This window comes from Lonchura striata, chromosome 1, assembly GCF_050655825.1.
Source record: "Lonchura striata isolate lonStrDom1 chromosome 1, ASM5065582v1, whole genome shotgun sequence".
Taxonomy (NCBI): Eukaryota; Metazoa; Chordata; class Aves; order Passeriformes; family Estrildidae; genus Lonchura; species Lonchura striata.
In genome coordinates, this window is record NC_140703.1 from 25275274 (window position 1) to 25296763 (window position 21490).

Consider the following 21490-nt stretch of genomic DNA (forward strand, 5'->3'; position numbering starts at 1 on the left):
CGACGCGCGCGCCCCGCCCGCGCCGGACGCGGAAGCCGCGGCGGTGACGGCGCGGGGCTGTCGCGACACCGCCGCTGCGGGCCGGCCGGCCAGGGCCGGGGCAGGGCGCCCGGGGCCGTGCGAGGCCCTGCATCCTGCCGGGCTCGGCGTCCTGGGAGCTGCGGTGGGTAATGGTGCAACCAGCGAGGGAGATGGAGGAGGAGGGGGACGTGTTGGGAGGCTTTCAGTGACTGGCCGGGATTGTAGCGTGAACTCTGAAGGAGCGGGATCACCGGCAGGTCGTGTCTGATGGAGCAGATAAGCCCAAATGCGCCTAATCAGTCTTTCGTTGAGTATTCTTGCCTCTTCCTGAGCAGCTGCTCTTTCATCCTCCTCGTTCTCATCAAGTAAATAGAGATCCTCAATCACAAGGAAGGAACAGCAGTGGTGATTAACACCTAATGCTATTAAGTAAGCGAACACACAACTCCAGTTGTAGAAGCAACAGATGGTGAGACTTCTCTCTAGCTGTAGTCTAAGAAAGCTTAAGGAGGAAAAGGTGTTTCTCTTGTCTTCTGTTCATCACAAAAGATAAACCTGCCTGACACAAAAGAATTCTTTCGTCTAGAAACCCAAAGGTAGCAGTGTGCTCACTGCTGCCGTTTTATTTTTAGGGCAGAGAGGTGCTGCAGTGGAAGTCAAAAAGCTGTAGTTAAATCGTTTCAGTTAGAGGTACAGGGAAAGGAAGCAGAGGCCCTCGGGATCTCCCTTGAATAATGGGGAGAACTCGACGAAAAAAAGCCAGCCAAACAAGATAGGAGTATACTGATCTCAAAGGAATGTAGTTAGACCCTAGAAAAGAGGGATTAGTGACATGTGTAATTGAGATAGATGGCGCTGTGGATGGATGTGGTCAATGCTTTTGGTGGATAAGGGAGAAAATGGCCAGGATGGTGGTTAGGGCCAAACTGTCAGCTTTTGTTGTTAGGTTAAACTAAGCATGTGCTTCAGAGCACTGACTCCTTTGATTGAGAACTGGCCCTATCAAAAAGGTTGTTTCGGCAAGCAGGAGTGATGGAATTGTGCAGCTGTGCAGTTGCCATTGTTTCCTCCTCACCTTTTCATCTGCTTGAAGCACAGTGTGGGATTTCCTTTTCTTGTGGTTCTGTGATTATTTTAGGTTATCTTGGCACAGTCATGTAGTTGTACTGTGGGAGTGTTACAGGCTTTGAAAGGGTAAATGGAGGCTCACTGAAAAAAGGGAGGGAGACCAGAAAATAAAATTTAAGGAATAGAAACTAGAACAAGATGAGGAGCAATGCAAAGGAGTTGAAGTGCAGCTCTTGGTGGAAATAAGACACAAGTGCTAGAAGAAGACTCACAGTCTTCTTTTAACTCTATGGATTTTGGTGTAGTTTTTATTATTTTGTGGTTTTCCCGTTTGCTTTGGTGTGGGCTTTTTCACTGTGCTGCTGAACTGGAGTTTTGAGGTTTTGCTAGAAAACAGGATAATCCAAGATTAACTGCTGTGGTTACCTTCTTAAAGATTTTTTTTTTGCCCCCTTCCTTATTTCTTCCTCAGACTTACCTAGTTCCTCAAACTTACCTAGTTAGGAAGAGCTGGCTGCTAAAGAGAAAATGACATCTCTAGAAAAAGGTAAGTTGTTCATAAGATATCTAAGCAGACTGGATTAAAAAGTACTTTAACTGGAATTCTAAACACCAGAGTTACACTGTATACCAGGCTCCTTTCATTTAAACTTACTCCTTTTATGTAGCTGTGAGGACGTAGTTCTTGTGACTTCATTATTGCAGTGAATACCAGAGCTGCCTGAATGGAACAGCAATTGAATATAGCTTTTCTAATTCAGCTCAATACTGAAAAGTAAGTTTGTCACTGGTACTGTGATCTCTGTACACTTCTCTGACAGCCTCCTCTGGTATTTAGAACCCGTTGGTACTGATTCAGCAAACTTGAAACTAAGCCAATATGTGTTATTACAGCATTTTTGAAATCCATTAATACTTGGATAGAAGCTCACATTACTGTATGCAGTATGAGAAAAAAAGCAGTATGTGTAGCCACGCCCTCAGAAACTTTGCATCTCTTGCCCATTGTGAGGAAACTTCACTACAATAATAATTCATCCAGCTGAAAACTTAGTGGACTTAAATAAAATTAATTTCAGTAAATGTCATGTATATTGGGAACTGTGGAACAGAATGCAGCATTACTGGGAATGCTGGAGTCTGTAGTTCAGAAATGGAGCAGAACTGGATTGTTGGCTTTTCTTAAACATTTTCTTAAACTTGGACATCTAAGACATATTAATATTTAAAAGTCTGCTAAACTTCTTAAGGTGTCAGTAGCTGTCTGGGTAATAGCTCCTTACTTCATTTGCTTCTTGCTTTTTAAATGAAACTGCTCTGATTCTGCCAGCTCCCAAAACCTGATTTTGTTTTCAACCTATGAGTAAAGTTGTCAAGATTTTTTTTTCCAGGAAAGCTATTTTTTGTGTCTGCATTTAATCTTGTATGGCAGCAAGAAATTAAAATTAATGCAATTCAGATCAGTATTTATGTCTTGTACTGCTGTTGTTATGAGCAATGCACATTTGAGTAAGGACTTGCTTGAGCAAGGGCTTACTGTGAGTGTGGTGAGACACTGGAACAGGTTCCCAGGGAAGTTCTGGATGCCCCATCCCTGGAAGAGTTCAAGAACAGGTTGGACGGGGCCCTGAGCAACCTGGTCTAGTGGAAGGTGTTCCTGCCCACAGCAGGGATTTGGGAACAAGATGATCCAGAAGGTCCCTTCCAATCCAAACCATTCTATCCTATGGTTTTGTGACTTGTGCTTGATAATCACTGTTGCAATGGACTATTGGACACATGCAGTGTAGAATGAAAATCTCTAACCTTGAAGTACAGAAATTAAGGGAAGACTTACAAGGACGCTATAACCAAGTGAAAGGTGGTAAACTTTTCCTCCACAATTTCTAAATTTCAGCTGATGATGCCTCAGCACCCATTCGAGGACCTGGAGATGGCATGGAAACAGAGCAAACAGCTGGAGCAGTGGAAGTAATCACTGGAGCTAACACTGCCAGCCATCACACTCACCACAGCCCCCATAAAAAGACAGCTTCTTCCCTGAGTCCTGGAGTTCTGCAGCTGGGAAAAGTACATGCAGATAAATCAGTGGAGATTGAAGCTATTAGAATTTTAGTCCCCAAAGCAGCCATCACCCATGTTGTTCCAACTAAAAATGCCAAGGTAGCTAAATCTGTGGGACATAGAGGAGACACATTCCATCAGTCAGATGGAGCCACAGATCCCAAGAAAGAACAGATAGAGCTGAAAACTGCAATTGAAAAGCTAAAGAATTCAGAAAAGCGGTTGTTACAAGATAAAGAAGGTCTCTCTAATCAGCTGCGTATACAGACAGAGGTAAGAAATTAAAGGTGTTTTCTCTCCCACAGCTGAACTGTTAGGGTTTGTAGAAGCAGTTTGTGAATGTGAGCAAAGAGAACTGCTATGACACTCTAGCCTTGAAACAAATAGGTTCCCTTTTGAACTTACCAGCTGATATGTAGAGTAGAAGTACATCAAAGTATTCCAGTGCTGCTTCTCTGACAAAAGATGAAAGAGTCAAAGACTTAGCTAGGAGAAACACACTAGATAGCTGCAGGGAAATGAATCTTTCATGAGGAAAGTCTTTGCTTCTTAATCACTAAGTGGGAAGTGTTACGCTGTAGAAGGGTTGACTATAGCTTCCTGTTTCATACACCTGTGGATGTCTTGTCTAATCCTTTGTTATCTTACTGATTCAGGAGTTGAATACTACTGAAACTTTGTTTCCTGCAGTAGGCTTTCATTCTTCCTCGTTGACTGTTAGAATTTAAACAAGAATGTGTTGGACATGCATTAGGCTCATATGTTTGTGCTTGCCTGGATATGTCCCATTCTGGAAAGAGAAAGACAATTTACTGTTGGCAATTTGGAATAAGTTGCACAGCATTCTTAGGAGTTTTAATTCTCTATGGATAGTCATAAAGGAGTCTGGTCTGATTCCAGGTCAATCGGGAGTTGAAGAAATTACTTGTTGCTTCTGTTGGGGACGATCTGCAGTATCACTTTGAACGGATGGCTCGTGAGAAGAATCAGCTCATCCTGGAAAACGAAGTCCTGGGCCGGAATATGGCTCAGTTGTCAGAACAGTTGGAGCGTATGTCTATACAATGTGATGTGTGGAGAAGCAAATTCCTAGCAAGCAGGTATTCCCTCTCATGGAGCTGTCCTAACAGCATTCTCCTTCAGTCTTTCATCACATACACTCATTGCAGTGTGCTTACATATGCAGAGGAGAGCCACAACAGCCATAGTGATACTATGACATCTGAGAATACAGGAAAGGTATAAAGAAAATAAGTTCCTTGTAAATCTGAACAGTCCTGCTTTTCAGAGATAATACAGCAAATCCTAAACCTTCTAAAATCTCACTACAGCTCTTGTCAAGAAAGCAAGAGAAGCTCTTAATTTTGATAAAACTGCATGCAATTTAGGTATAAAAATGTCTTTTAAGGCAGCTGACTTTTCTTACAGGTAGTTAGTTGATTTTCATCCCCAACCTCCTCCGGTATGATATAGTCATCAATTTGAGAAGAAGCTGATGTGTTTAAGACTTCTGCCTGTAGTGAGTCAGGGATCTACTACAGAAGAAAGAGTAGGGGGACCTCTTTATCAAATGCTGGTTGTGTTACTGCTCAGGACCTTACTGTTACTTCTTTAACCATAAAAGGAGGTGTGAAAGTCAAAATCTCATTTGACAATGACTTTAAACTTGCTTAGTTGTCTTACCAGATCTGTAAATAGCATTCTAGGATTTTTAATTTTCTGCTATACTTGGATAACTGACTGAATTATGATGCTTAATGCATAGCACAAAAGACCTTACTGCTTGAGAGAAATGGCAGTAGAATACAGTCTCCTCCCTTTAATTTGCTGGAGAAGTTTCAGCATATGGGGTGAATGGTAACTTGTGTAACATATGGGGTGTAATGGTACTTGCAAGTGCTAGCTGAGCAAGAGTACTAGGCAAACTTGGGAGTTTTTTAACATTACGAGGAATTCTGAGATAGAGCTGTGAGTCTCAGCAGTGTGGTTAAAGTAACACTTCAATATTGTAACATTCTGATTCATTTTTATCTCTAGTATTTCTAACTGGTGGTTGTTTAAATGTCATTCTGGTTTTTGCATTTGGAATATCACAGGCATTTGAAATGCCTGCTGGAGGGGTAGTGCCAAGCCTCATGGCATAGCAAAATGTGACAACAGCTGTCTCCTTTGTAGCTCTTAAACACTCATATCTGGCATCCAGTGATTGCCCCTGAGTAGGACAGAGAGGTAAATGAATGCAGTCTATAGCCATAGCTTCCATTTCTAGAGAAGAGTGAATAGATGTGATTACAACATACTTGTGAGAATTGTTAGTAAAAGAAAAATGTATTTAGCTTTTTCTTTCACAGGATCCTTGTCAATGTACACTTTCCCAAGGTGTTTTGAAATGTCTGTTACTAGATTTGTATTAAGTGACCTAAGATTGTTTAAACTGAGGCAAAACATAATCTTGCATTGATGTTGGCTGTAGTTGAACAGAAATTATTCTTAATTAGGTTGATATAGGCTCTGCACAGGAGAGGAGACACAGAACAGCAGCTTAATACTCAGGATGAGCAGACAAATTATGGTCTGTAGTAGAAAAAGATGACTTTCAAGCTGTTCACTTGCACTGCTGACTGGAGATTTCCTTTACAGGGTGATGGCTGATGAGCTGACCAATACCAGAGCAATTCTTCAGCGCCAAACAAGGGATGCACAAAGTGCAATCCAGGACTTGCTGAATGAACGCGATCAGTTCCGTCAAGAGATGATTGATACACACAAGTATGATTTTTCTAATCCAGACTACCTCTGTGCAAACTTCATTTTTGTCAGTTTATTTTAGGCTAGAGAAGAATGAAGTAACTTTCCCCTCTTCAAGTGATATTCAAAAAATATGCTGATGTATAGTATGGTCATTTCTCAGTCTTAGAGCTGAAAGAGCAAAAGTAATAGAATGCTTTCTTCATTCCCTAGAGGTCTGAGATCGTAAGGGTAATAAACTATGGAACTGACATCCCTCACATCCTCAGGCTTTCTTTCTTCAATCACTTACTGTCTTGACTTCAGGTCTTCTCTGTTTTCTTCCAAAATACCAAAGAGATTCTTCTACCTACATGGACTTTACAGTGCTTATTCTGCCAGATGTTAAATAAGTGTTCCCAGGAATACTGTCCTGTGTTGGTGAGGCCTTGCCTTGGAGAACAGCCCACTTGTCTCCTTGTTCTTGAACACTTTTCTTGTCAATTTCTTTGGTTTAAGATTTAGCTTATGCAGTAAACCTTGGGAAGAGATGATTCCTCTGAAGTGTGCTGGTTGCTGATTATACATTATATACAAAGCCCAGTAACAGTGCTTCTTTCCTTTCTGCACAGGTTGCTGGAGGAGCTCATGGTCTCTCTTCAGTGGGGGAGACAACAGACATACTATCCTAGTGCCCAGCCTTACACTACAACAGAGCTAGCAGCTGTGAATTGTAAGCTAGCCAAAGCTGTAAGCTCACATCTTCTAGGAAATGTTGGCACTAACAGTCCAAAAAAGACTTCAACAGCTGTGGAGTTTTGCAATACCCCTGCTGAGAAAATGGCTGAAATGGTAAGAACTCTTGATGCATGTTCATCTTTATATTAAGGTTCTGGATAAACAGATACTTAATTTTTAACCTGGAAAAGAGATGACAGATGGCTTTTGAGCAGAAATCCTTCCTAGCTCTTGGAGAAGGAAAAAGCCCATTAAATTATATAAAAAACATTTTCAGTGTCAATTTTTCTATTCTTAGATGCTACGTGTACTGGATCCAGCTGCACATCCAGAAACATCAACAGAAGTTTCTTTTTCTGAGACTTCTCCATCTTCTTTCCTTTCCACAAAGAAAAGTATTGGAAGGTTTCACCCATATACAAGATACGAAGATGTCACCTTCAATTGTTGCAATCACTGTCAAGGAGAGCTGATAGCCCTTTAAAAGCCCAGCCAAGGCAACTGCACATGCACTCTTTCTGAGAACTACACTAGTTGATGTTCAGCAGGCATCCCTTTGTCCTTTTTCCATAATGAGTGGGTTTGGCATTGGAAATTATGCTGTTTCTGCTTCTCTACCTCTTGAAGTTAGGGATTGACAGGATTTCCATAGTCTCTGGGATACTTCTACTACTTCTCAATAGGGAAAGCTACTTATTTTCTTATATAAAGGCAAGACAAAACACATTATGCTGGTCAAATTTATAGAGCATAGAGATGCTCTTGACTATTTAACATTTATAGTCCTATTAGCAAATCTTAATGAATTTCCCTTTAGAGGGAGACAGAAGTGTAACCGTACCAAAGCAAATGAAGTGCTGATCAGTTATGTCTAAATTTAAAAATAAAGCAATGTTAAATGGTCAGTTACATGCTTTTTTTTTTTTCTTTTTCTTTTAGCCAAGGTGATGAACTACCCTCAAGTATATGTTCTACCTTTTAAATTTAGTTATAAAAAGGAGTATGTGCAATGACTCTTCGTAGCTCTAAGTTCTGAAAGCAAGAGTATATACAATGTCAGCCCTCCAGTCAAGAAGGAGATAAAGCTTGAATGAACTCTGGCTCTAATATATGTAGTATCTGCTTTCAAATGAGTTTTAGAAAACCCTGTGGGATGAGGATTTTCTTGTGTTTCCATAGAGGTGAAATAATGGCTTTTCCATTGTTTCAGCTTCTAGAGTGAACCCGCTGTGTAGTTCATCCTCAGCAAAGGCAGACTGACATACTTGATTTAGTACATCCTGGCCTGGCATTAGGACTCAGTCCTTGCATAAGGTCTTCCTGAGTACTATGGGAAGGTGAAGATAAGCATTAAGTTTGCATAGGTACTGTTTTAAAAAAACATATTTTTTTACTTGTATGGTTTTATAATCTTGATGTAGAGTTGAAGTTCTTGACATAGGTTTGAAGAGAACTTTCAGGAGACAATCTGCTAAATCAAAAGAAGCTTATTTAAGTTTCTTAGGTTGACCCCCAAATTTACCATATGAAGCTCTCTAGAGAAAAGTTTTCTGAAATGGTTGCTTTTACTCAATTTTCCTTTGGATCTCATACCCATGTTCAGAATATGTAAGCTGTGAGTTCTTGCTGTTGCTGGCCTTGATCTGGTTTACATGAAGAAAGCTACAATAAATTTCCTTTGCTTGCTTTCAAGTTGCAATTTTGGATTTAATGAAGTCACATTTCTGACCCTGTTTTCTCTGTAGCATAAAAAGAACTAAATGACATTGAACCATAAAACCCTTCACTCTGCTGGTGTGAGGCTATGAACAGAGAAGCACCTCTTTTTGTAGTTTTCTACAGTTAGGGAGATGGTGTGTGTGAACCTTTGTAAACATTCCTCCTGGATTTGCTTGCTAGACACAGGAAGCTCTTTGTACCTTTGGTGTTGGAAAGGTAATGGAAGGAGGAAGGCACCTGTTACTTATGTGTCCAATTAGCATGTGAAATTTTCATTTTGTGTCCATGCTTGCTCTCTGTGCTGGCAAAAGCTGCAACAGAGCAGCCTCCAGTCCAACACCAGTGCTCTCAATGTGCCTGTAAGCAGCTCCAAAAATAGCCAAGAAAAATACTACCAGCAAATCTGCTTTGCATCTACTACACTTCTGCTGCAGGACTCCCAGAAAACACTGTGGATGATGAAAAATTTAAAAGCAATGCCAGGATCGTGAAATCTGTTGGGGCATACAGCTGGACAGAATGCTCTTCTTCTTTCACTAACTTTATGATTTCATTAGTGACTTTGGCATGTTCTCTATCAAGAGTTCACAATTTAGCTGGGTAAGGTGATGTAGTTTGGTAGATTTATTGTAATAAACATTGACACTTATATAAGGAACTTCCTTATTACTGGAAAAAGGTCATAATTTTCACAAGATTTTAATTCCATGGAATAGAAAACTACTGAATATGACTCACAGAAGTAAGTTTCAAAACCTGTTGCACGATCACCTACACATTAGTCTTCAATCACCATTTTCCAGGAACCGGAAAGAACACAGTCCTCTGGTCTAGAGCTGGTCAACAGATCAATAGGAAGTACTACAAGAAACATCATTTTCCAACAACATAACACTTTGAACAGTCTTAATCACTAGCAGCATCAAACAGCAATATTAATCCACCAAAAATTAACATTTTACACAGTAGCCTGCATCCAGGAATCCATGATGGAGCTGTGTATAAAGTGCCTTTTAAAGAAGGGAATGTGTATTTGCCACCCTCATACATGGATCTTGCACTCATTTGGATTTGGTTAAACCAAGAAGATCCTGAGTTATACATTAAAGCAGGCTTTTCAACTAAATTACAAATAAATAGATAGTAAAATCATTGTCACTTAAGATAATTGTTAAACTTGCTTGAAAGCTTTAAAAACACCACAAAAAGTCAGTAGCTGCAAAGGACAAAAACTCAAGCCATAAAAATTAAGATTTTCACCAAGAACTCTGTGGCTACATCAAATTTTCAGCTGTAATGATCTGAGAAACAACAGGATTTGGGCTTGGAATTAAATATAGTGGATGCTCCTCATTTTTCTTGCTCTTCTGGCTTCTAATCTAAGCTGCTTGGCTCTCTCTTTAGCAGCTAGCTCTGCTGCTTGTTTCTCTTCTCTCTTCTTTCTCAGCCAGCTGTGGAGAAAGAGGACCAGAAGTACTGGCAGTTGTAATTTCAAGTTTTACATTATCCATTCAAAGGAGATTTGTCCTTTGAATGACAGAGTCCACCATGTCTTGAAGTTGGGTGTCATGGCTGAGGCAGTCTAAGGGCCTGCCATACCCAAACACAGGAAAGACTACTTTCCCACCCCAATTCCCCTCCTTTTGTACCCACCTTTACACCCCTCCCCTTTTGTTAAAGTGAATTAGCTTTATGCTCATTTCAAGGACTGAATCAACCCAAGGTTGCTCCAGAATAGGCAACAAGGGTTTGAGAAGAAAATCCCCTTTTTAGCAAAAGTAATTCACTCTTTTTCTTTTCAGCTCAGTTCACAGCTGTGAACGAACAGCATCAAGGAACTAATGTATTTTTGTTAGAGTGTAAGTTTAAAAGGGCATATTCATGTGAAAAAAAAACCCTCCAAAACAATGAGGATTTCAGTAGCAAACATGTACCATAAGATAGCTACAGTTTTGAGATGATAGACTACAGAAGCTTCAAATGTGGTCCCTTAGGAATGACAGTACTCACTCTCTAAAAGCTCTGTCACAATCCTCTGCACTTGTAAAAAAGGCCACTTCCTCAGTTTGTCGTCTCAAGACTTCTGTCCGTCTTTCTCTCACATATTGTTGGTGCTTTTTTTTAAGCCATAACCTGTAGGCTTCTTCTGGATCCCTGTGCACCTCCTAATGAATAAAAAAGACATGTATACACAAGGGTTATCAATAAATAACTTTCATAATAATCACATTATAAGAGCTTTTTTTTGTATTCTGCTGGCATCTCCCCTCAATGAAACATCCTTTATAAACAAACTGGAGCATATGCTAATCTGGCATAGAATATATACATGAGCAAGCATTCAAAGCACTATGTGTAAACAAGAAGTGAATTTAGCTTTTCAAGCCCATCACTTTAAGGCAGAAGAATTTTAGAACAGCATCTGAATCTCCAGGTTTTGATCAGGTCATGTGCATAACTGCTTACTAGCAAGTTCTGATGGTAAGGAAGACACTCCAAAGAGTCTTCTGGCTGCTTGTTCACTCAGGGCTCAATCAAGGCTTTCTCCTGGTATATGGGAGCATCACTGTATCCCCTGTGATTTTATAGTTAAGTTCATGTGTGCTGTTTCTGCATTGTAAGCCACTCTGCTAAGCAGATCAGTCATAAACCTGCAAGTCTACCTCTTCACAGAAAACAATGTAACAAGAACATTTCCCATTGTTGTAAATTTTCATACACTTAGCTAAGAAGGCAGGTTTAGAATTTGGTTTTCCTCTTCAACAAGAGCACTATAGATCCCAGTTCCACATAAGGGAGACCTTACTTTAATGCTCTGCTCTTCCAGCAGCTTTGCACGACGAATTCTCTTTTCTTGTTGTACCTGCTCTTTCTTCTTCTGTAACCAAGCTTTAAAAACCATTTCATTCTGCCTTCTCCTCATTTCTTCTAGTTCCCTTTTCTTTTCTTCTTCCTTAAGTGGAAGGAAAACTGAATAAATTTAGTTTTTAAGAGAATTATCTTAATCTGCAAAGGCTGTTGCAGGCAATAAATAAGCCATTTGAATTGCATGAGACACACTAAAATACAGATGAAACAAGACTACTCAAAGACTGCATCACAGCTGATAAAACATTTAGGAAGAAATTGCTTGGAGCACTTCTGTTTATGATATATTCAGACACTTTCAGTCTAATTCTTTTGTGATTACCTCTATTTCCTCTCGACTCACAGACATTTAAACAGCTTCAGTCAAAAATTCAAAATTAAGTCGGCCAGTATCTCTGGTTAGTGTAGAATCATTTTAAATGGATACATTTTAGAAATAAATGCAGCTCTCAGGCTTGATGGACCACTGAACCCTAAAGGATATTTAACAACACATGGCAGGCACTACCATATAAATAAGGAACTTTTCTGGACATTAAATTGTAATGTATTTACTTAAGGAATATTAATAGCTTCAGGCTTTTTTCAATTGTACAAAATGAACTGATATTTACAAAATTGAGAAAAGTTTATTTTACTTATTAATTACATTTTAGCTAATGGTAAGTATCTACAAGGAGGAGAAAAAGTTTCAATTAATGCATCAGAAAGCTGATTAGGACCCTTTTTACCAGGATTTCGTCTCTTTGATACAAAAGCTATAATCCCTACTCATTTCAATACTTCAAGAAATCTAATCTTGCAAAGAGATGATGTTCCTCCTACCTACACACAACTTCCTTATATCCTTCAAACTTACCATTTCTAATTTACTGGAATGAAACAAAGTCCACCAATATGAAGCATATAGATTCTAGTCATGTAAAGAAATGTTTAATGCATGTGAAACCCATCACAGAATGGAAGAATTCCATTCCAGAATGAAGAAATAACACATCCTTACTTTTCCATAAGTCAGCCAACAAGGAAGAAATTTAGCACACTGTTAGAAAAATAACCTTCCTTCCCCTCACTACCCTACCTTTTACATTAAATACACAGAGCATGGTTTCAAGAGATCTAGTCTTGTGTGCACAAAGAAAACACTTCAATTGCTCATCAGATGTATATCCCTCATTACTAAGCTGAGCCTCAGCAACCTTTTCGAATAAAGCAGGCTAGAGCTCTTTCCACAGATAGAAAGTAACCTTGGAAGCTACTTAGCCAGCTTAATTAGAACATCATGGCACAGAAAAATTGCAGATGCTTCATGGTCCTTTTATAGAGCAACACGTACATAGCAAGTTACCTTTTTGTAATTGTATCATCATAATGCAAAAAGAAGAAAAAAACATCACCATTTTTTAACTCTCTAGTAAAGATTTATGAAGTCCTCATTACAGCTGTCAGAGGCTGACTCTCTATTATATTTTTTTCCATGTAAGGAGCTGAGAAAGAATTAAAAGGGTTCTTTCAGTCACTCTGCTATGTAAATGTTATATTATGACTGAACACTCTCCCATATGATAATTGCCCAATCCATACTTCCTGAGTACCCAAACATGCCCCAGCCTTACTGTGGTTAATGTAAACTTCCTGCACTGCAGCATAATATGTGCAGATGTGACACCATGTGATACGTTCCATAAACTGTGGGACTGTAAAAGAACCTAGATAGAGAGAGAGTCAAGAAGCAAAAGCAGTAAGAAAAATGTAAAAGAAGGCCCATTTATGAAGGATATATTAAATAAACGCTTCATTTCTCCTCTGAGCAAGGCATGGTCCTATGCAATTCTGTGAAAGTAGCTTTGAGAGATTCCCTACAAAGCCCAGAGAATTATTGTTATTATTGCTGTTGATGTTATTATTACAACTATTATTGCTGCCTCTTCTTATCAAAGAATAATAGTATAAATACACACAGCACATGGTCTTTGTGGAGCAGAGGAATAGGATGATCCCGTGATTTACTTTTCTCTGTATATTTACCTCTCTCTTCAGTCTTTCTTTCCTTAGTTCTATCTGCCTCCTTAATTCTTTTTGTCTGGGAGTAAGACTGTAAGTGGAGCTTTTCACAGGTATATTCGCACACTCAGTCTTCTGTTTTCCCACGTCTTTTGCACCATTCAAAGCAGAATCTGGCTGCTGCTTAGAGTCAGATGGAGGCATTTCTTTTGCTTGAGAGACAGTGGGCAAAGAACTGAAGAGTTCTGTAGTCTGTTGAGTTTCAGTATCTGTAAAATAAACTCTTACTGGGGCCAAAATGCCCTGGCTTTCAATATCACATATACATAAGAGTTCATAATTTTCATCTTTTTCAACTAGAATTTTACCATCTGTCTTCTCCTCATCTAAGCCAGCACATGCTGAAAGTGATGTGCTTTTCTGTCCCTTGTTGTCAGAAATATTCAGCTGAGACAGCCTGTCTGAAACATCGCCTGCTCTCGCAAGGTCAGTTTTACCAACTTCAGCATCTTCTGGAGGACCAGCTTGAAGACCCACTTCATCCTCAAATTTTAATTTCCGTTCTCTGTTTTTATCCATAGGAGCCTGATTTTCCAGCTCTTTGTTGGCTTCTTCAATCTTTTCCAGGACATAACGCTTTATTTCTTCATCCTCTCCCTCATCCAGTTCCTGCACATTTTCCAGCCTGGATTCCTGGACAGAGCTTTCTCTCTCAGCATCAGATTCATGGCCCTCCTGTTCAATATCTGCCTCAGATTTCAAATATTTTTCATTAGAGTATATCACTTTCACATTTGCCTCTGCCTCTGAAAGCTGATCTAGATTTTCTTTCATTTCTTTATTGTCTTCCTGGAAGCTGTCTGCAGTTTTAAAAATTTTCGCTTCAACATCCTCTTCCTTTTCTTCAGGATTCTAAAAAAAATTTAAATAAACTAGTCTCTTCTCTCAACAAAAGAACAGTTATGAAAGAAAGAGAAAAGAAACAGTGAGAGAGAAGAGCAGTACAAACTATCTTCATTCTAAACCAAGTTGTCACATAGTGCATGTCATAACTAACAGCTTTTTTGGCACTAACAAGTCTTTTCATTTTCTTCATGTTCACATTCACACAAAGTTTAACTAACCAGTGAAGTGATTAATGACAGCATAAAACTGCAAAGAGTGTTATACAAACACTTAAAGGAACCCAGAAGTACTTTTGAAAAAAAGTATCATTTTCAATGAACACTGGATTTTCTACTTGACAGATCTTATAACCAAACTAACCAGTTAACTGAAATGTTTTTCACTATAATTTCAAATAACCTTGTCAAAATTCAGTGAATGCACCTACACATTTCAAGCAATACTGAATTTGTGCCTATGATTCCAAATATGACTCAATTTTGTCTTCTAAAGAACACAATTAGCATTTAATGTAACAAATACCTCTTTTTCACCAAGGTTTTGTTTTTCTTCTTCATCAGTTAGGCATTCCGTGTCTTTTTCAAAATCATCCTCATATTCTGCATTTTCTGTTGATTCACCCACATCTGCTTGATCTTCCTTTTGATCAAGATCTCCTTGAGCTTCCTTTCCACTCATTTTGATGATGTGTTAGAGTAATACTACACAAAGGAGAGGGAATAAAACATTTTCAAACTCTAATGACACCCACATCAGACTTGTGAGCAGTAATACAAGCATGTTAGATAGTGCCATAGCACTCAGGACTAAGGATCACCAATGGCTCATAAACATAAATGGTTTTGGCCTTTCCAGTTCAGGTTACTCAAAGAAAGTTTGAGATACAGCAAATCAAGGGGATTTAACGTCTCTGACAGAGCTTAAATTAGAACTCGTGATATTTTAACAAGTTAGCCCTGTGCTTGGACAAAGAGACCACTATTTTATGTTGGCTAGAAGTGCTATGAACTTCTTGCTTGTATTTTGCCTTGTTTATATCTTAACTTGTTTAATGCAGTTTAAACACTCATTAACCTGTTAATCAGACTGGCTATAATCATGTTCATGACAAACCTGAAGATGAGCCACTATAAAGACTGAATCTTTTAAAAAATCTTTGTACTGCATAGCACACAGGTGCCACCAGCTCCTGAAGGACTGCTTAAATGCCAGTGCTTGGTGCTCTAGGCTGACTGCCTGCTGCCCCTCAGCACAAGGCATCAAAGACACAAAATTTTAAAGATGTGGACACACTCATGAGCATAGAGAGCTGATTCTGCTCTGTTTATAGCTTTAGCCCCTCCTCATTCCTTCAATTATTTATTAATTTTTACAAAAGCAGCACAGAAGAAGAAAACATCAATTATTCAAAAGTTCCTGTTCTTTTTGTACCATCTGCTGTAGGCTGGAAGGTGCCATTTCTCTGTGTCTCTAGGAGGATTAATCAGTGTCATTTTCAATATACCAAAGATCATGATTGTTGTGACAGGACAAGGAGTAATTGGTACAAATTGAAAGAGGGGAATTTTAGGTTAGGTATTAGGATTAAATTCTTTGCTGTTTCGGTGGTAAGGCACTGGAACAGGTTTCTCAGGGAGATTGTGGCTGCCCCATTCCTGAAAGTCTTCAAGACCAGGCTGGATGGTGCTTTGAGCAACCTGGTCTAGTGGAAGGTATCCCTGCCCATGGCAAGAAGGTCACAATTTGATGAGGTCCATTCCAACCCCTTAACATTCTGTGATATCATGTGGCAAGACAATGTGGGGTGTAAGAGAGAGGTCTGACTCTGTGTGACCATCGTGCCCTTCCAGACAAGAATCACAGAACCAGAGAATCAACAAGGGTTGCACCTGGACTTTCAAATCCATCTATGCATTTTGTAAAAACCCTTTCATGCAGCAGATGTTGCTTAAATTCTTCCAAGCTTTTGTTTTGAGTTCTGATGAGCATCTCTGAGTTCTCAGTTATGTATTCTCAGGAACACCAGCTCTACTACTTAGAACTCAGTATTTCATGCTGGTAAAGAGCGATGTTCTTTTAAGCCTCAAAGCTCAGTCAAGATTTATTTTAGAGTGGTAATAAAGCTGGGCATTCTTTGCTGCAAAATTGTTTGTACAAAAACTTTTAAAAGCTCTTTGTTTTCTCTGATCCATATGTTGTTAAAGAAAATCTATCAGGTTTTTCCACTTCTTTTTAGCTACCACTTGCCACTGGAATCACTCATTCACACTAGATTTCTCAGAATTTAAAATTTAAGAGCTCATTCAGACTGTTGCCTTGGCTTTCCACACTATTATTTCCATCATGTTTTTCCTGCACCACCTCATATGACACATAATGATTTTTGCTGGGAAATGCCCCTTCCTTAACAAATATCCTTGGTTTGGGTGATGATATACCTGGGATCTTAATGGAGATTACTTTGCTCTAGTGCATATTCAGCACAGAAGAACTATTTCTCTGTGACTTCATTATTACAATAAGCAGATACAAAAGCTGCACAGATTAATTGTGCCTTTAAAAAGATATGTTCACATCAGTCTGTGGCACTCAATACAAACACATTGAACATGCTGTTTAATTCATTTAGGTGAAGAGTAATAGTGGGGAGCAGCACAAAAATCAGCTTCTCCTGTTGTAGGATAAAGTAGCCATGGCTGAAGAGATAACTTCCAATTAAATTATTTGTTTCATAGAATCACAGAATGTTAAGGGGTTGGAATGAACCTTAACATCATCTATTCCCAACTCCCCCATGCCAGGGGCAGGAACACCAGGTTGCTCAAAGTCCCATCCAACCTGGCCTTGAACCCTTTCCAGGAATGGGGCATCCACCATCTCCCCGGGCAATCTGTTCCAGTGTTTCAACACCCTCACAGTAAAGAATTTCTTCCTTTTATCTAACCTAAACTTCCCCTCTTTCAAGTCTCCACTCATTTCCCCTTGTCCTGTCACTGCAGTTCCTGACAAGGAATCCTTCTCCAGATCCCCTATGGGTCCCTTCATTACTGGAAGGCTGTAATGAGGTTTCCACACAACCTCCTCTTCTCCAGGCTGAACAGCCCCAGTCTTCCTAGCCTGTCTCCACAGGGGAGGTGTTCCCGTCTTCTTGCCAGCCTCGTGGCCTCTTCTGGACTTGCTCCAACAGTTCCGTGTCCTTCTTATGCCATGTCCTTCTGGTGCCTTGGGGGCACCAGAAAATCCTGAATCAGCTCCTGTTCTATTTTGGATATTATGAAGTAAATTGATTCAGCACTAAGAAGAACCGAAAGTATTCAGAAAATCTCACATCTTCATTTTCACCTGCTTCTGTTGTACGCCGGGTGTGTCTGTGGAGGGTGTGCGGTGTGACCATTTGCTCTGCACAGCTTAGCAACAACTCCTCTACGCGGCCACAGCCAGGCACAGGCACAACGCAAGGTGGACAGAACGGCGGATTTCTGTCGCTTTGTCCTTTTGCACCAAAACACACACACACGCACACAGACCCACGAACCCGAACCCCCCGGGGCGCTGGGGCACGTCCTCACCAGGATGCCCAGCTGCCCTGGGACAGGCGGCGCCGCCGCTCCGGCCGGGACGAGCAGCCACCGCCCCCGGGCGCCGCGGTTGCCGTGACAGCGGCGGGGCCGCTCGGCGCCACGGCGGCTCCCGAGGGACAAACGCCGCCTCCGCGGCCGGGCCAAGCAGCGCTGTTGCCATGGGGACAGGCCTCCTCGCCAGGGCCCCCTCCCTGCCCCTTTTCCACCTAAGGCCTGGAAACTGTCGGAAGCAGAGCGCTGAGGGGAGCGGGGGCACACTCACCCCACGGGAGAGGGGCAGGAGTGTGGAGGCGGCTCGCCCTGTCCAGCCCAAAGCCCTTCTTTGGTGCTGTTAAATTGTGCACGCCTCAGGAAGCAGCCTCGGTTTGCGTGTTGTATTATTCATCACGCTCCGGCTGGCTGTGAGCAATGGGATCAGCCCAAGAGGCAGCAGTGTTGGGATTTGGGCTTTTATTGATCACAGAATCATAGAATTGTCCGGGTTGGAACAGGATCGTGAAGCTCCAATGCCCTTGCCGTGGGCAGGGACACCTTCCACTAGACCAGGCTGCTCAGAGCCCCATCCAGCCTGGCCTTCAACACCTCCAGGGATGGGACATCCACAGCTTCTCTGGACAACCTATTCCAGTGTCTCACCACTAATGAAGACAGCACTGAATCTCCAGAGACACACCTCTCTGTGTTAACCACACACTGCTCCTTGACCTCAGAAATAAAATAAAAAAAATAATAAAAAAACCCAAACAAACAAACAAAACCAAAAAAAATCCACCCTGATTTACCTGCGGAGGAACTGAGGGATCTGGCAGAGGGAGAAGGACCAGATTCCTCAGTGGAGCTGGAGGGAGGTGACAGGTTGAAGTCTCCTCTTGGGAGGATAAAACACCCCACAAGTAGTGGATGCTGTGCCCTTGAGGCCAGCAGGACCCCAAAGAGCTGTGTAACCACCAGACTCCCCACAGAGCACACACAGAGCTCACTGCAAGGGCAAGCAGCTGTCAGCAGCTATTCAGGGTGATAAGGTTCATTCAGCATCAAAAGATGCTTCCCAGCACCGAATTTTGGGGAACGACCCTCCTCAGCCCTCCTACCAACCTGGGCTGCAGTAGCATGGATCCCTCTGCGGGGAAAGAGGGAGAGAGCGAGGGAGTTCTTTTCAGTGGTAGCAATGACATGGTGCCCATCACACTGCCATGGCTCCAAGTTCTGGATACACCAGCCTGGCAAAGCGAAAGATGACTGTTTACAAGGCCACACACCTCAGAGGGCAGCAACCATCCCTGTACTAAAGAGTTATGCTAATGAAAGAAAATATAGGCAGAAAACAGCCACAAAGCCAGAGCTTTGATAACTCTCAGAGTAACTCAAGTAAGGTCACCCTGTCACTCAAAGTCACATGGGACAGAAAAGCTGAACCTCTCCAAGGAGGGGCTCATGAGTTCCCTCAAGACATCTGTCATCATAGGCCACATGACACAGGAGGAGGCTGGACTCCATAACCTCAGGGTTTCTGCTCATTTTACACCATACAGTGAAAAAGAAAACCAGGTTTTGACATTGGTTCTAGTGGGCTGGAAGGGCTCCCTTACACTTACCAGAGATATTTCCGTTATCTGCTTGGCAATGGTTCCTGCTGTACCTGGCGAAACTTCAACTAGTGACCTCACCCAGGGCATGCACTTATCCCATCCTTGAAGGCAATAGGCTGAATTTCTGATTTTTCCATGTTTCATTTTGACAAGTTCATAGACTAAAGCAAACTAAAATACAGAGAACTGGGTACAATAGCAAGGCTTTCTGCTCTGCTTTTAAGACTATCCTTCATCTTAAAACCCAGTGCTATCCTTTTCATTCACAAGAGACGCTTTATGTGACTTATTACAAATCAGCATGATTAAGACAAGGATTAGACACCATTGTTGCGATGTCAAGATGTGATGCTTGATAATAACTTAATGATTTAAGGTCAATCAAAATTCATTTATGCATTCCTTAACCCACATGTCATTAAATGTTGGGTTTTCAGTTGTGCCCGTGAGGAAGCTGCAGAGCGTGTTTATGAAAAATGCAACAAAAACAGCAGTAAAGCAGTGCAGGGTTCCAAGGACAGACCCCGACATGTTGGCTGCTGTTTTCCATGTCACTAATGCATCAGATACTGTGTTCAGGGAACAGATTCACGTACAGGGAGTGTTTCACAGAGAAAGGCTGCATAACACCTCCAGAGCAACATTAAGCAAGCACCTTAACACCTTTTTTATGGAGTGCAGGGAACAGTTGACACTGTCAAAAGCCACTGGGAACAGGGTTCAGAGCATCTAGTCTCCTGCCCCTACCATAGCCAAAGTCCCTCTTTCCTTCCCAGCACTTGGCCACAATCACACCGACAGAGAAGAAAACACAACAGCTTCCACACAGAGCCCTTCCCTTTCCCTGAGAGCACTGCCCGAGCAGCTGGCTGTGTCACACATGCACACTGCCACACCAGGGGTTTAGTGTGACCCTACCTTGCCTTGGCAGGCTCTCACAGCCACTGCTAGCCCAGGGGAACAACAGTGGATGCTGCTCCTTAAACAGCAGCCTCTGGCAGCTCTTACTATTCTTTGCTTTTTGGATAGAAAAAGCCCAGCACCCAGTCCCTCACTGTAGCAGTGATCCCAGGAACTACACCTCATCCTACCAGCATCACAGCAAGCCCAGTGCAGGACAGATTCATTTGAAACGCTTACCTCCAGCAGCCCTCAGCATCAACTGGAACAAAGAAACTGCCCCACCATCCCAGGCAGACAGCAGTGTGTGGTGTTTATCTCATCTCTGCCGAATGGCACTGCGTGCTCTGTCTCCAGCGCAGGAATGCCGCTCCTTCACAGCAGCTGTGTGCCTCTTTCAGCTCTCTCAGTAGTCCACGATGTGGCAGGATGTGATGGGAGGAGCAAGGACTGCCACAGCTCACGTGGACTTGTTTCACTTGCAAGGGAGAGTAGCCCTTCCCCAGCACCAGATGAGAAACACTTGAACCTACTTTAAGGGTAATACCATACCTGTAGGACCTACTACTTATATTCCTGACATATGCAAGCAGAGATTTTAATCCCCCACTCTCTCAAGAAACTCATCCTTCCACAGCTGACTCCTGTAGTCACCCAGGGAAGGCAGATTAATGAAATTCAGAGCAGACCTGACACGCCAACAGTCCTATCCTTCAGCAATAAAATGCTGAAGGAAGCATGTAGAAATAAGCCTCCCCTCCCCCATTTCCTCCCACAACACCCCTTTTCTCTTGTTTTTGGTGCTATGCACAGGACTGTTGGGCTACTACCCACACAAACCACTGTGCCCTCCAGCCCAGCCTGTACTATGAGGTACAAGCCACGTCTTCTAGAAACACAGCACAGGCATCTTCCAAGGTGGGGTATGCCAGGATGGGGAGCTTACAGCATTTCTCCTTCAAGGCCTCAATTTTGTAATTAGGTCAATGTAAGTAGAAAGGTCCTCCTGCATGGCAACCCTACACCTTCTTTCTCTTACTGTCACCCCATTAGACCGGAGCATCCTGACCAGGGCTACCCTGCATTGGTGAGTGCTGATCTCCCTCTGCAGACCAGTCTGCACTGGAATTAGTGGTGCTTATGGATTGCTCAGCAGTTGAGAATCCCCAAGACAAGACACTTGCACAGAGTTATGGAAACCTACACGAGCCAGCCAGCAACTATCAGCTTCTTTAAGCCTTGCTTCTTTTTGCATGTTTTGTTCTAAATGTTTTTCTCTTTGTTACAAAGATGCTTGGAACAACC

General features: G+C 41.7%; 2 protein-coding genes across 3 annotated transcripts; one reads left to right on the top strand and one right to left on the bottom strand.

The window, feature by feature from the left end:
• The first annotated feature begins 24 nt into the window (after positions 1-24).
• On the top strand, positions 25-8317 carry BLZF1 (basic leucine zipper nuclear factor 1). Its single transcript, XM_021548884.2, has 7 exons — positions 25-163; positions 1562-1636; positions 2987-3426; positions 4054-4253; positions 5794-5922; positions 6513-6732; positions 6917-8317. Exons 2-7 carry the CDS (start codon positions 1618-1620, stop codon positions 7100-7102), a joined length of 1194 nt encoding a protein of 397 aa, XP_021404559.1. The 5' UTR covers positions 25-163; positions 1562-1617; the 3' UTR covers positions 7103-8317.
• Positions 8318-8934: 617 nt separating this feature from the next.
• Positions 8935-20606, bottom strand: CCDC181 (coiled-coil domain containing 181). 2 transcript variants are annotated; one of them, XM_085571911.1, is made up of 6 exons: positions 20426-20606; positions 14638-14816; positions 13234-14121; positions 11144-11290; positions 10348-10502; positions 8935-9788 (listed from the first exon to the last, which is right to left on the bottom strand). In XM_085571911.1, exons 2-6 carry the CDS (start codon positions 14791-14793, stop codon positions 9668-9670), a joined length of 1467 nt encoding a protein of 488 aa, XP_085428037.1. In that variant the 5' UTR covers positions 14794-14816; positions 20426-20606; the 3' UTR covers positions 8935-9667. The 2 variants fall into 2 exon arrangements, with proteins under 2 accessions (XP_085428037.1, XP_085428043.1); XM_085571917.1 differs by lacking the exon at positions 20426-20606 and adding an exon at positions 17685-17800.
• Between the last annotated feature and the right edge of the window lie 884 nt (positions 20607-21490).